This window comes from Arvicanthis niloticus, chromosome 26 (assembly GCF_011762505.2).
Source record: "Arvicanthis niloticus isolate mArvNil1 chromosome 26, mArvNil1.pat.X, whole genome shotgun sequence".
Lineage (NCBI taxonomy): Eukaryota > Metazoa > Chordata > Mammalia > Rodentia > Muridae > Arvicanthis > Arvicanthis niloticus.
Genome location: NC_133434.1, coordinates 1,128,426 through 1,143,191, shown reverse-complemented (window position 1 = coordinate 1,143,191; position 14,766 = coordinate 1,128,426). Strand labels below are relative to the sequence as shown.

Sequence of the window (14,766 nt, the reverse complement as noted above, 5' to 3'; positions counted from 1 at the left end):
GTTTCTTGGCCTTGTAGCTTTTAATATTCCATCTTTGTTCTGTATGTTTAGTGTTTTGATTCTTATGTGGCAAGGGAATTTTCTTTTCTGGTCCAATCTATTTGGTGTTCTGTAAGCTTCTAATACCTTTTTTAGGTTAAGAAATTTTTCTTCTGTGATTTTGATAAATATATTTCTAGGTTATTGATCTGAGATTCTTCTCCTTCTATTCTTTTTTTTAAATTTTATTTATTTATTTTATGTATATGAGTACACCATTACTTTCTTCAGACACCCCAGAAAAGGGCATCAGATCTCATTACAGATGGTTGTGAGCCACCATGTGGTTGCTGGGAATTGAACTCAGGACCTCTAGAAGAGCAGTCAGTGCTCTTAACCGTTGAGCCATCTCTCCAGCCCTCCTTCTTCTATTCTTATTATTCTTAGATTCTATAATGATGTTTACATCTGTTGTTCCCATTAGCTTACCTAGATTTCCATTTCCATAATCACCTCAGTTTGTGTTTTCTTTATTACTTCTTTTTCCATTTTCAAGCTTTGAATGGTTTCCTTCAACTATTTGTTTCTTCTTGGCTTTCTTGGCATTCTTTAAGGGATTTATTGATTTTCTCCAAATTTTTGTTTATGTTTTCCTTGATTTATTTATTTATTTTACGATTTATCTAGATGAATATACTATAACTGTCTTCAGACACACCAGAAGAGGGCATTGGATCCCATTACAGATGGTTGTAAGCCACCATGTGGTTGCTGGGAATTGAACTCAGGACCTCTGGAAGAGCAGTAAGTGCTTTAACTGCTAAGCCATCTCTTCAGCCCCTTTCCTTGATTTATTTACAGTTTTTTTTTTCATTTCCTCTTTAAATACCTGTATCATCTTCATAAAGTTGGTTTTAAGGTTAATTTCTTGTGCTTTAACTGTGTTTGAATATCCAGGTCTTACTATTATAGAAACCTGGGCCTTGGTGGTGCCATACTGCCCTGGCTATTGTTGTGTTCTTACACTGGTGCTTAGGCATCTGGGTTGTGGGTGATTACAGGTCTATGTACTGATTTCTGAGTTTGCCTTTGTTGGATGGGTGTTTTGTTCCTTGGTTTTTGTTTCCTCTTTGGTCTTCTAGTCTTTGTGACCTGAATATCTGGCAACTGGCCTGACCTCTGTCTGTCTGATCCAGTAGGGAGTCTCTGTAGACCTTGGGGGCTGGACTTCTGGGGGCTAGCTTGGCCACTGGTGCAGCAGTGGGTTTCTGTCAGATTTAGGAGGTGGGATTCAGTGATGATGAGAGAAGTGGGGACTGGGTGTACTGAGAGAGTGGAGGAGGTCCTCTGCTGGGCTGCCTATCTATGGTTCTGGTGGCCAGTCGGTGTGGTCTCTGGTCCCACAAGGAGTCTCTGCCTGAATTCACTTATCTGTTTTGCTGGCTTGCTTGGCCTGCACCATTTTTTTCTGGCTAGTGTGGCCTGCACCTGTGCAGCTGTTCTTCTGACTGTCGTAGCCTGCACCTGGACAGTGGAAGTCAACCCAAGTTGAGGCCAGGGACAGTACAACAGGAGGGACAGCAGTGGGACAGGATGAGTGGGGAAGGGTGGGGACAGACAGTGGAATGGGTCTTTAGGAACTAAATCTAAGGAGTGGGGTGGTTCAGCTGGCAGGTGGGTGACATCTAACTGGCATGGCCTGCACCTGGCATACAGAACCTCTCTTAAGGCAGCCTGTGGCTCCATGTTTGTGCAAGCTGGCACCTCTCCTGACTTTGCCCTAACTTGGCAAAGTCTCAAATACATACACACACACACACACACACACACACACACACACACACACTATAAATAATTCATTATATCATTCTCTCCCAACTAAAGTCTTGTAATATTTACAAGAAGTGCTAGATCTGGTAGGTTTGTTATAGTTGGGAACTAAATCGACATTCACTGAGAAATTCACTAAGGATACAGCAATAAAGATCCAGCTTTCAAATCATCAGCTGTGAGAAAACTGACCTAGTCACCAACTAAAAGAAACAGGAGGCCTGGGAGGTAACTCAATGTTAGATGACCTACCCAGTAAGCCACCATGTATAAGGTCCTGGGTTCCAATTCCAGCACTTCAAAGGGAGGGAGCGAAGGAAGGGAGGAAGGGAGGGAAGACATTATAACCAAGCTATAACACAGCCCTGGCAGAATGGCTTACCGGAGTCACCGCTTTCACTTGCCCAGAAGTAACAGGGGTTGCCACACCACTGTCTGTGATCACAAACTGACCTGGAGGCAATGTCATCATTTGAATTTCAGATGCTGAAAACGGGAAATAAACAAAATTTAGTGGCCTTAGATTTTAGTGTAAGTGCTAGAAGAAACACATGCTTTTCTACCTATATTATGGGGTTATATACCAATAAACTCACCATAAACTGAAAATACAGTTAAGGGGAATGCATTTAATATACATAAATTGCCAGGTATTAAAATGTATACCTTTAATCCCAACTCAGAGGCAGGAGGGTCTCTGAGTTCAAGGCCAGCCTTGCCTCCACAGTAAGACAGTCAAGGCTATAACGTGAGAATCTGTTTCAAAAAATTTTTTTTTTTCATATATAAATTACCAAGCATTATAGCTTAGCCTATCCTACCCTTGGCATATTCATAACCTGTGTATTAGCTACAAGGACAACCCTGCCAATAAAGTGTGCTAGGCAGCTATATGCCTAGCTACTCAAGGCTAAAGGTGAATCAATCACTTGAACTAAGGAAAAGGCTTAAGGTGAATGGTCCAGAACAGCCAAAGCAACAAAATGAGATCACCATCTGAAAAGCAGAAACCGACATGGTATATGGTTGTGTTCTTGCCCCACAAACAGTAATCCTATGCTAAAAATCTCAAATCCACTGGGCCTGGTGGCACAGGTCTATTACCCAAGCACACAGGAAGCTAACACAGAAGGATCACTTTTTTTTTTTTTTTTTTTAAGATAGGATCCCATGTATCCCACCTTGAACTTCTGGTTGCCCTGCCTCTCACTTCCTGAGATTACTGGGCATGTGGTGCCATGCCTAATTTATGCTGTGCTATGGATTAAACCCAGAGAGTCCTGAATGCTACCAGCTAAGCTATATCCCCAGTCTGGGCTACATAGTGTATTTGAGGCTTGCCTGAGCTATATGGGACTAAAAAGCCAAAAGAAGAAAGATCCCCAGTCCTAAGCTTGAGGCCATCCATACCTGCCAAAGCTCCCACTGAGACACCTCCCACTCCCACTCCCACTGAGACAGCTCTCATGGTTTCCTACACTTGCAAAATCTTACAATGGTGTGAATGCTTTTACTCTATCTTTCTCTTTCCCTCTTTCTTTTTTTTTTTTTTTTTTTTTTTTTTTTTTGTTATTTTTATTTTTGTTTGTTTGGTAGCCATGACTGTCCTGGAACTAGCTATGAAGACTAGGGTGGCCTTGAACTCAGAGATCTGCCTACCTCTGCTGGGATTAAAGGTGTGTGCCACCATGCCTGGCCTGATGAGAATAGACCTCTAACGATGATTACATGTGTGTGAAGAGACTAGTAGAGAAAGATCATATAAGAAACAACCAATGCCTCCTCCCTCAAAAGTGTCTTCCAAATAGTCACAAGACAAATACTCAAACTTCTTAAACTTTGAAATGGTTATAAAAGTTTACTTTTTCTAGCTTGGTATGTTTACCTTTTATACTCAGATATGAATTCATGGCAAAAATGTCTTTACAGCTGCTAGGATCACAAGTGAATACACAGTGTTAATATCCCATTAAAACAGAAGAGAGACGAGTGGGAGATTGACTAATGCCAACTCAAGGCAGCGACAGAGGGTAAGCCTGGGACATTGTGTCTTCCCAGCACAGGAGGGTCATGGGTGAAAGATGCAGGTGCCAGGGTAAACAGTCAAAGGTGAAGTGGCCTGAACACCCATAAAGGTAACAAATGCAGCAGGTTCAAGCATATCATGGTTGTGTGTGTGTATAAACATCATGAGCACAAACTTATACTAAGATACACACAACCACTAGCCATCTGGAATAGTGTAACAGAAGGGAACTGATGTACTATTTTGAGATACAGTAAAATAAGTAATGAACCTCGCATTTAAAGTATTTAATTCTGCTTTTCCTATGCAAGCTGTATCTTAATTTTATGATTATAATAATTTTTTTTCTTTTCTTTCTTATCTTGCTTTGCTTTCATTGTTATTTTGAGATCTGGTTTCACTATATAGCTTTCTAACCTCAGCTAACTATGTAGGCCAGACTGGTTTCAAGTTCACAGAGAACGCCTGCCTCTGCAACTGAAGGCATGCTCTTGTTTGTTTGTGATAGCATTTTCTAGGTAGCCTTGCATAGCCTGGCAAGCCTCCTGCTTTCCAAGTACTAAGATTACAGGCTAAGGTTACAGGTATGTGCTTCACCATACCTGGCTCAATTTTTTTTTCTCTTTATAAAATGTTTCTACCTAATGAATAGGAATGACAGAACCAAATTAGATTATCACAACTTTGCAAGTCCTAATGGGACAAAGAAACTAGAGAATAAACACTAGTGGCGTCGTCGAACATCACAGAGAGAGAAGTGGCCCAACCCTCACCCCAGCTGAGGCCCCTGGGGGAAAAGAAGTGAACCCTGATTAATCCTCTAGATCTAGTTGCCAGTCTACAGGAAACAAATAGAAGACAGTACATCAAGTGATAACACGGGGATACCACCTGCAAAACCCAGTGTGAGGACTACAGGACACATGGCCAGCTGGTCTCCCTAGCAGACACAGCAGCTGCACGGGGAGGGTGAGAAGGTGTGGAAAGACAGCTGAAGATGCAGTCAGCTGCAAGGATAGCCCTTGCTCAGCACCCAGTTCAAACAAGAAACTCAAACACCTTTCTCAGATGATCAAAGAAATACAAATTCTGACTGAGTATTGAAACTGTATTTGAAGATGTTAAAGAAGATGGTGGCGCACGCCTTTAATCCCAGCACTTGGGAGGCAGAGGCAGGCAGATTTCTGAGTTCGAGCCCAGCCTGGTCTACAGAGTTAGTTCCAGGACAACACAGAGAAACCCTGTCTCGAAAAACCAAAAAAAAAAAAAAAAAAAAAAAAAAAAAAAAAGAATTATTTCCATTTAACTTTAGGCTGAATAATAGCAATAGCATGATTTTTTTTCCCCCCCAGTGTTTTGGGCTAGGTACATTTTGAGCTCAGTAATAGAGCAAGTACTTACTTAGCCTTGTGTGCCAAAAAATAAACAAAAAGAGGTCTTTGTGGGGGTTTTCTTTTCATTTGTTCTCTTTTTGGTGTTTTTGGTTGTTATTGTTGTTACGGTGTGTGTGCTTGTTGTGTGTGTGTGCTTGTGTGTGTGTGTGTGTGTCTGTGTGTGTCTGCCCTGTGTGTGCGATACATTCATGCATGCTAGAGCAAGACATCAGGTTTCTGCCTCTGGCCTCTATTACTTTCAACTTATCACTTGTAAATGAGTCTCTCGCTGAGCTTGGAATTCACTTTCACCAGGCTGCTGATCAGGGTGTTCCAGCAAGCTGCCTACATTCACCCCTTAACTTAGATAACAGGCACCAGCCACCATGCCCAGCTTTTATTTGGGTATCAGGGGTCTGAACTTAGATCTTCATACTTGTATAGCAAGTACTCTCACCCACTAAGACATTTTCCCAGCCTCCTCTCCTTTCTTTGGAGACAAGGTCCATGTAGCCCAGGCTGTCCTCAAACTTGCTAGGTAGCCGAGGATGACCTTGAATGCCTGAGTCTCCTCCTCCACCTTCCAAGTTCTCGGATTTCAGGTATTCGTCAGCATGCTCAGTGGTTTCATTTTAAATACATACTAAAATGTTTAGAGGAAAAGGATGTGATGAGGAACTTATCTAGTCGGGGTGGGGAAGAAAGGTAGGCAAGGCTGGGCAGGACGTAGGAACTGCTGAAGTCAAATAAAGCGCACAGAGGGTTCCTATACAAAACTCTCTACTTTTCCTAAGAAAATGTTTCAGTTGCAGAATATTTTTTCAAGTTAAAATGCTAATTCCTCAAATGATTACGGTAGGTGTATATGTCATTTCACGTTCTTAAACTGAGAGGATAGATCAAAGAGTCAGTCTTCTGCCAGGTTCTCTAGGTCACCTCTAAGTAACCCGGGGTACCTGTGACTTTCATCCATGCTCCTGTGAGTGACCCCAATACACTCATGGGCTCACCAAGCTAAATTTGAGTGTAATAATTTCTGTCTGTTAGTGTCCTATCTGGGGTAAACAGACAGTTCACATGTCTTCAAGGAAAGTCCCACAGCACAGCTGGCACCTGAACAGGGATGGCAGAACAAAGGGTGAGGTGAGAAGAGTGGCTACAGCACACTGGTCAGTGTGACTGGGGTGATTTAGGGGAGCCTCCATTCCAATATGGCTACCTTGTCCCATGACGTATGAGATGATGTGCCTCTTTGCTACAGTAGTAACTGTATATAGGTGAAAAGCTACATATCCAAAGCCAAGCTATTTGAGAGGGGAGAGCAGATCCCAGAAAGGTCCTCTTCCCCTATATGGTCTGGAGTAGCACATCTGATAAATGCGTTCTTCCACATAAATACAGGAATCCCCCTCCCCCAAAGAGCTGATGTATTAGAGAATATATTACAGACCTTAAGTAACATGTTTGGGATAAGAGAATAAAGAGGTAGTGAAAGCTGTTGTACAGTCTTTGCTCTGGGCAATGATAAGGCATGTAGCAGGGGCTGATCTGTCTGTCAGAAGGAAGTTTCCCATATAAGGGCAGAATTACAGTGGAGAAAAAAACAAGTGCATGCTCTCCTCAGCAATCGCCTCTGGTCTTATGGGAACGTGGGAAAGAGGAAGATGAGACAGAGAGGAGGTGAAGTTGGCTTGCTGTATCTTACAGCTGATGGAATGTGTGGGAAAAAAAAAATCAAAAACCTCAGAACCTGTGAGAAGAATTAAGACTTCGGGAGGAGATAAGGATGAAAACAATAGAAGAGCCCTCTGCTCTGACTTTTAGTGCAGAGGAAGAAATAATCTATGATTCAGCATGTGGATAGGCAGTCCTAGTAATAGCCAGTACGGGAAACTACAATGACCAAGAATTATTCTGCCTCTGAAATGGACTGGGAAAGACTTTTATACAAGGAATGAAAGAGCCTGTGTCTCAGTCTGGCTCATGAAACTGTGCGATGTGGGGGCAGATGGGATCCATCTGAGGGCTACAGACAAAAAGAAGCTAAGTAATAACACTGTCCTTCCTTCCTTGAGACAAAGGCTGAATAATCCAAGACAAGGAAGGAAATAGGTGTCTCAGACCGGCTCATACAAGCCACCATGTCTCTACACATGGAACTGATTGGGGTTCCCATCAACATCAGGGACCAGGAGGCAATAGCAGAAGGAAGGACAGTTGTTACTAAAGAAACTGGGTGTGAGAGAGGTATAGTTTGATGCTCAGTTCACTGGGCCACAATCTACCATGTTCACCAGAGAGTTAAGTTAATTCAGCATGGGCTCTGGGACTGATATGGAGTTTTAGTGGCTTCGATGTGTCCCATGGTGAGATATGATACTGATGAAGAAGGAGCCTCTGGCAGATCTGAATAACCTAGTCCAGCAGACCCAGGACCCTGTTGGGTCACTCAAATGCAAACGCACAAAGATTTGTGTCAAGGTGGCATTCCTAGGGAAAAAGTTGACAGTGACTCAAATTAGTGTTCACAAGCCTGGAAGGTTGCTCATAGAAGACATGATTTAAAAAAAAGGGGGGGGGGGGTGTGTGAAAAAGATCAAGTTTGTTCTAGGGGAAGACTCTATTATCTACATAAAATATGCTACATAAACTGTTCCCCTGAAAGAGAGTATGCTGGGTGAGGAGGTTATCAGGCAGCCACAGTGCTGGCCTGTCAGACTGGCGAGTCAGCTCAGTGGCAAGCACAGCAGGTTAGAGTGAGGTCCTGCTCCCCACTCAGGCCTGAACCACGGAGACAGCTGGGGCTGGGGATCCCATGCAGCAGCATTAACCCTGGAGAAGAAGGCTGGAAATAAATCTTTGTGGGTTTCCACTGAGGTAGGGCATCACTGTAGAACTCTATTAAGGCAAATGGAGTAATGTCCTCCTCTCTACTGCTGCTCTTCCACAACTGATGCCAGGGATGGAATGTTTCATACACTAGAACTTTATAATGTTTCTTCTTAGTATCCCCTTAGTCACTCAAGAGCAATTCTTGGTGTGAACAGTAACAGGCCTTAGAGCTCCTGTATCCCCTCCCCACTCCCCCCCCAAAAAAGGGTTATATTATATGAAGCTGAGCTGGAGTAGCTCACAGACTTGGAAAGCATCTTAATGAACATTAAAAGAGCAGTTGAAGTGTCTGCATGAAGACAAGCTGTATGGGTGGGAAAAGAGCATTTTCTGGGAGCTGTAGATTATTGAATAAAAGCCCAGTATGAGTTCTTTGCCAGGAAGGTTCCTAGAGACCCACACATAAACTGAAAGGGTATTGCCACTACTGTTACTTGCATGCCAAAAGTAGGTGGTAAGACCCTACTGCTTAAAATACTGTATTTCTTGCCTCTAGGGCACAGAAAAATGTGGCTGGCATAAGGTTGGAAGCTCCCACTCTACTAGCTGGCTTTCACTGTTCTGACTGCATGCAAAGCCCCCTACAATGGAAGGAACTTGTCTGATATTATAATCCAGGACAAAACTGTGACCGGGGAGATCACTGACCCAAGCAAGGAAGTAACTAAACAGATGTGATGTGTCTGTCAAAATGCTTTTAAACATTTGTGTTTCTGCCCAAATATTTCTACTGCTGTCAGTCTCAGATGTGGGGGAAATCTTTTTTTGTAGTTGCTAGTGGTTACTGCAGAGAATCTAAACTCCTCAGATTAAGTAACTATTAGTGTGTCACAGTGGTGCAGTGCCTCAGCAATAAATGAAAGAAAATAATCAGACATCTCTGTCACCCTCTCCAAGACTCAGGAAACATGGTGGAAAACGGGTAAAAAGAACGTGAGAGCTGGTCAAAGGCCAGAGTGATGTGTAGCCATTTTCTCTCTTCTGGTGACATAAGGGAGACTTGTTGGACTTGGCAAGCCAAGGAAACGCACAAGGCTAAAGAAGTGTGGTGGTTACAAGCTCACAGAGACTCTCCTCTAAATTACAAAAGCAGTGAAAATTGCTGGCAAGAAACTCTCTCCAATAGAACTGACTACAAACTGGGCAGAGAGTTCCAGGGCTCCAGTTTTTGTGAGTTGCCACCATGCTAAAATGGGCATTTGGTGATGCAGATGCTTCAAAGCCCCCTGTAAGTAACCAGGTAGCCATCCTCCTATAGATAATCTGAACAAACTCATTAGTTCACTAATCCAGAGCTGGGTGGAATCATTTCCTTAAGCTGTTGTTGGTGCCCTATCTGGGGCGAATAGAAGTTTGTTCATGTCTCCCCAGCAGAAGTTACAGAGTATCAAGCAAGAAGTTATCAACTCTCACCTCTGACTGCCAGCCAGCCCGTTCATACTTCCCGAGCATAAACCTCAGGATTTCAGAACATACTACTCAAATATGTCGACCTCTCTGTTACATGGTAGACTTTAAGAGATACAGTACAGTGAGGTGATTTAGCATGTAAGCTCTGGAGCCAGAACTCTTGGATTCCAATCTTCTGTTGACTGGTTAAGTCTCTTGGACAAGTTATTGTATGTGCATTGTCTTATGTATAAAATGCAAATAATCACTGTACTTATACCATAGATTTTTGTAAATACCAATTTTGATATACCTGGGTTAGAATCCTTCCCGCCACACAGGAAGATCTGAATGAAGTTGTATGAGGTTAGTTAATGAAATACTATGAGGTCAATGTTAATTTTTCTATATTATGGTCTAAATGACAATGGCCCTGATAAACTAATGTATTTGAATACTTGGTCCCTAGTTGGTAGAACTGTTTGGGAAGAATTAGGAGACGTGTCCTTGTTGGAGGAGGTGCATCATGGGGAATGCCATTCCCAGTTATCTCTTCCTGCCGTACAGCTATTTCAATATATAAGTTCTCAGCTACTGCTCCAGCAAAGTGCCTGACTGCATGACGACGATGGATTCTCACTCTTGGAAACTGTAATCCTAAAGTAAACGCTTTCTTATATAAGTTGCCTTTGTCATGACAACAGAAAAGCAACTAAAACACATATACCCAGGGTCAAGCATAGTGACTATTACATAAATGGACATTTAATGAGACCCTGGGTTTGATTTCCAATACCAAATATATACATATATATGTATATGTATGTATGCATGTATGTGTATCTCTCTCTCTCTCTCTCTCTCTCTCTCTCTCTCTCTGTGTGTGTGTGTGTGTATAAAACATTACCATCAATATATCCTCTCTCCATCTATTCCATACCTTAATTCACTGCTTCACATCTTCCAGTAACATACTTAACATCTCTGAAAATATAACACTGGCACTCTGACATCATGAAATGCATTCATATACACGTACCACAGAGTACTGAAAATGAGCAACTGACACTTCAATCCAAAAACCTATCATTAAGCTGATGAAATGAAGACACATGGCCAGAGATTCCCCCACCCAACGACTGTCCCCTTCTCCTTACAATAACCACGGAAGGAGTTCCAAGCATTGGGGAGGTATGTGTGTTGTACAGAGGAATTCTGCTGCTGCTGTAGAGCCTGCCCTTGTGTGGAAGAACTGCCTTGGATATGGGAGGGGCTGAGCCCCTGCTGTACCTGCTGAGCAGAGGGGCTCAGTGGCTGCCCAGCTACCTAGGGAGAAAGAGAAAACAAAAGGAGGAAACTGAGATTCCAGGAGACTTATGACTCATAAGAAATACTTTAAATAAGATCAGGATTAATGAAAAGCAATCATAACTCTCAAACTCTATATTGTTTTCCAATGGCAATCTACAAAGATATTAAAACAATGGATTTCAATTAAATTTCTGGAAAGGCAAATGAGTGGGAGTTATAATTGCTTACACTGGCTAAGCTTAAACCAAGGAAGGTGAAACAGCTTGTCCAGTCACAAAGGTAACCATTTGTGTTTAAAAACACAGTCATGGTTCTCACTGAACAGCCTTGGCCAATCCACCCAGAGGAAAGCTAAACACTGGTGCACACCAGGCATCTGGTAGAGATGCTGACTCCTGATTCCATGACAAATCCACACTCCACCATCTGCAACTCAGGACCGTCCACAGTCCAACTCCTAACTACTTTCCAAGTCTTACTTTCTGCTCCTAAACAGAATAACATTTTTAATAAATTTGTTATAATTTCTTATCTCCTTTTATACTCAAAATGTTATTTAGAACATAATTCCTTCCCTTGATGTCATGGCAAGCATACAGTCCCCCTTCAAGAACTAATTTGATTCCCTGCTCCCTCCTCTGAATTTCCACACCCTTTAAATCCCAGTGACGGGCTCAACCTTAGTTCAAGTCACAGAAGCAACTGAACGCTCGTGCCGTAGAATGTGTTGTTTTGTTTTAGGATCTTAAACCATGGAGCTCCACCAAGAAGCCAGTAACCTAATGCGAGACTGTTTGCAATAACAACATAAAAAGTGGTGGCAACAGTAGAATTGATAAGGTACAAATATTGTGACATAACTCAGTGACAGAGGGCACTGTTATTAATCTGACAGTCCCTGATGTCACCTGAGCTCTCTGCATCTCTATACAGAAATGTACCTGGGATGCTGACGGAGCTGCAGGGGTGGGCTCTGTGACCTGGATATGCTGCACCTGGATGGCGTGCTGCGTGTAAGTCTGAGGATCATGCAGCTGGCCAACGTCCACTGTGGACTGCTGAGACTGATGTGGGGAAGTGGCCTGGAGGGAAAAAAAGAACAGGTTCTAAAACAGATATGTATTCACTGAAGTTAGAACTGATCCCCAGAGAGAAAGTTCGCCTAAAAATAATATTCCCTGACAGGCAAAACTGGTGAGAAGTTTTGAGTTTCAGGCCAGCTAGGGCTATGCAGTGAGACCCTGTTGTGAAAACAATAAGTCAAAGTCAGGCATGGTGGTGCATGTCTTTAATCCAGCATTCAGGAGGCAGAGGAAAGTGGATCTCTGAGTTTGAGGCTAGCCTGGTCTACTAGTGAGCTCTAGGCCAGACAAGGCTACACAGTGAGACCTCGTCTTAAAACAAACAAACAAACAGCCAAAATAAATAAATCAAGTAACAAATGGTGGATGCCAGGGTGACAGTGATATCTACCAATCTGCATACATTTAAAGCTGTATTGGTTTTCAATTTGTGAGACTAAATAATTTGAAAGTGACAATGTTCACTCATGTCTTTTTTAAAAGATTTATTTATTTTATGTATATGAGTACACTCTAGCTGTCTTCAGACACACCAGAAGAGAGTATCAGGCCCCATTATAGATGGTTGTGAGCTACCATATGGTTGCTGGGAATTGAACTCAGGACCTCTGGAAGAGCAGTCAGTGCTCGTAACCACTGATCCATCTCTCCAGACCGTTCACTCATGTCTTTTTTGTTTGTTTTGTTTTTCTAGGCAGGGTTTCTCTGTGTAGCCCTGGCTGTCCTGGAACTCACTCTGTAGACCAGGCTGGCCTCGAACTCAGAAATCCGCCTGCCTCTGCCTCCCAAGTGCTGGGATTAAAGGCCTGCGCCACCACTGCCCAGCCCACGCTCACTCATGTCTTAAGTCCATTTCCTCACAGCACAACCAAAGAGAACATCAGTTCTGGGAGACATCCTTTTAGTCCACAATGAGCAAACATGAGTTAGACATTGTCTAGTAGAGGAACACAGTAATAGCTCTATTCCAAGAGGAGATGACTGGGACTGGAGACATGGCTAAGTGAATAAGAGTCCTTGTTGTTCTTCCAGAGGACCCAGGTTCCATTCCCAGCACTCACACCTTATAATGCCTGTAATTACAACTCCAGAGGATCCAATACCCTCTTCTGACCTCTACAAACACCCAACAAAATATATACGTGTGTGTATACACATACATATATTTATATATATTTCCATACATTTAAATTAAATTTATACCATTAAATATTATATATAGTAATATATACTAAAGAAGCTGACTGATATGAAGACTGAATCAAAATTACTCACTAAAACTTCTCCCTGGAAATAAATTATTTAATGCCCATGTATTTCTCAAACTGGCTCATTTTGAAATAGTCAGCTCAGATACAAAGGAACAACTCAGAAAGAGGTGTCACTAGAGCCGTGTGTATCTACAGCAAAAACTCTTTTGAGTCCAGAGTCACCATGAGGGGCAGAAGGAAGAAAACAGTGGAGATGGTATTCTCCTGCTGCCTCAGATTCAGTACTTCTATGCAGCTGCACCCTACATACAGCCAAGGATGCTTTTGACTCCTGCTACCATGCTGACCACTGGCAATATGGTGTTCATGCAGAAAAAAAAAAAAAAAAAAGAAGTGTCACAGTACCGGAGCCACCTGCACCACTTGCAACTGTATGTGCTGAGGTTGTTGCAGACCAGATGCTGACTGAGACACAGGGATATACTGAATCCTTTGGTAATCCCCCTGAGGTGTTCGGTAATCTGTTGTTAAGGTCTGGGACAGTTCTGTCATTGCCTGAGTTAGCAGGTCTGTTGTCTAGAAAAAAAAAAATCACAAAACATATTAGTAACAACACTGTAGCAATGTAAATCCAGGCACACTTCAGTTTGGCATGGGGCACATCAAGGAAATACAGACTGGTCTAAGGGCCTGACTCTGACCCAGTAGATCTGCTCCAGCACTGCTGATTTCACCACTGAGAAGGAAAGCATTAAAAATGTCCTGCTCCTCCTTTGGCAAAGAGACCCAAGCATGCGCACAATGCTGTAAGTAGCAAGCTGAGGGTGAATAGCCCTATTTGCAAAAAATTTGAATAAATAATTGGCATGGCCTTGTTGTAAAGAGAGGAGGGGCGGCAAAGGGAATAGGACACTCTTCCTAGTCACCCACTTACCACCACAGTCTCTCCAGTGGCACTGTCTGTCGTTAAGACAGCTGGGGTGGCACTGATCACAGCTGTCGTCAGTGGCGTGTGGATGGTGTTGGGAAGCTGGGCGTACTCTGGGTGTTTCTTTCGAATGTGCTGCACCATCTTTGTCTGGAAAACAAAGGGAAAATAAGGAAACAATCACTGAAGCTAAAGCAGGAAAGGCATAAATTTAAGGCCAACCTGGGCTAGATACCAAGACCTTGTCTCAAAACAAAGCAAAAAGAACACTGACCATGTGATGGTTTGAATATGCCTGGCCCAGGGAGTGGCACTATTAGGAGGTGTGGCAGTGTTGGAGTGGGCATGGCTTTTGGAGGAAGTGTCTCACTGTGTAGGTGAGCTTTGAGGTCCTATGCTCAATCTCCACGAAGTGTGGAAGAGAGCCTCCTCCTGGTTACCTGCAAAAAACAGTCTTTTTCTACCTGCTTTGGGATCAAGATGTATGAAGTGGGTGATTCTGATGTTAAAGTCCTGTTCCCCAATTGGTTCTTGACTTGGCAGTAAAGAAGGCCAGGGGCCAACTGCTGGGCTAAACATGAAGGTGGGACTTCTGGGTCCCAGGAAGAAAAGGCAGACATAAAGAAAGAGAGGGGTCTTTCTGCCATGCTTTAGAGGAAGAAGAATGCAGCAACCATGTGAGGTCTTGGGGAGCTTGGGCCTGTGGCCTCTGCTATAGGATGTTTGGCAGGAGCTAGGTGGGACT

At 42.9% G+C, this 14,766-nt stretch overlaps 1 protein-coding gene across 2 annotated transcripts in view; it reads right to left on the bottom strand.

The window, feature by feature from the left end:
• Positions 1–14,766, bottom strand: part of Prdm10 (PR/SET domain 10) — a 106,206-nt gene that overhangs the window by 9,094 nt on the left and 82,346 nt on the right. For both annotated transcript variants that reach the window (XM_076924579.1, XM_076924578.1), the window contains exons 17-21: positions 14,028–14,171; positions 13,499–13,669; positions 11,742–11,882; positions 10,647–10,815; positions 2,192–2,295 (exon numbers count right to left, since the gene is read on the bottom strand). In XM_076924579.1, coding sequence (XP_076780694.1) covers positions 2,192–2,295; positions 10,647–10,815; positions 11,742–11,882; positions 13,499–13,669; positions 14,028–14,171 — 729 coding nt within the window. The remainder of the gene's footprint in view (positions 1–2,191; positions 2,296–10,646; positions 10,816–11,741; positions 11,883–13,498; positions 13,670–14,027; positions 14,172–14,766) is intronic.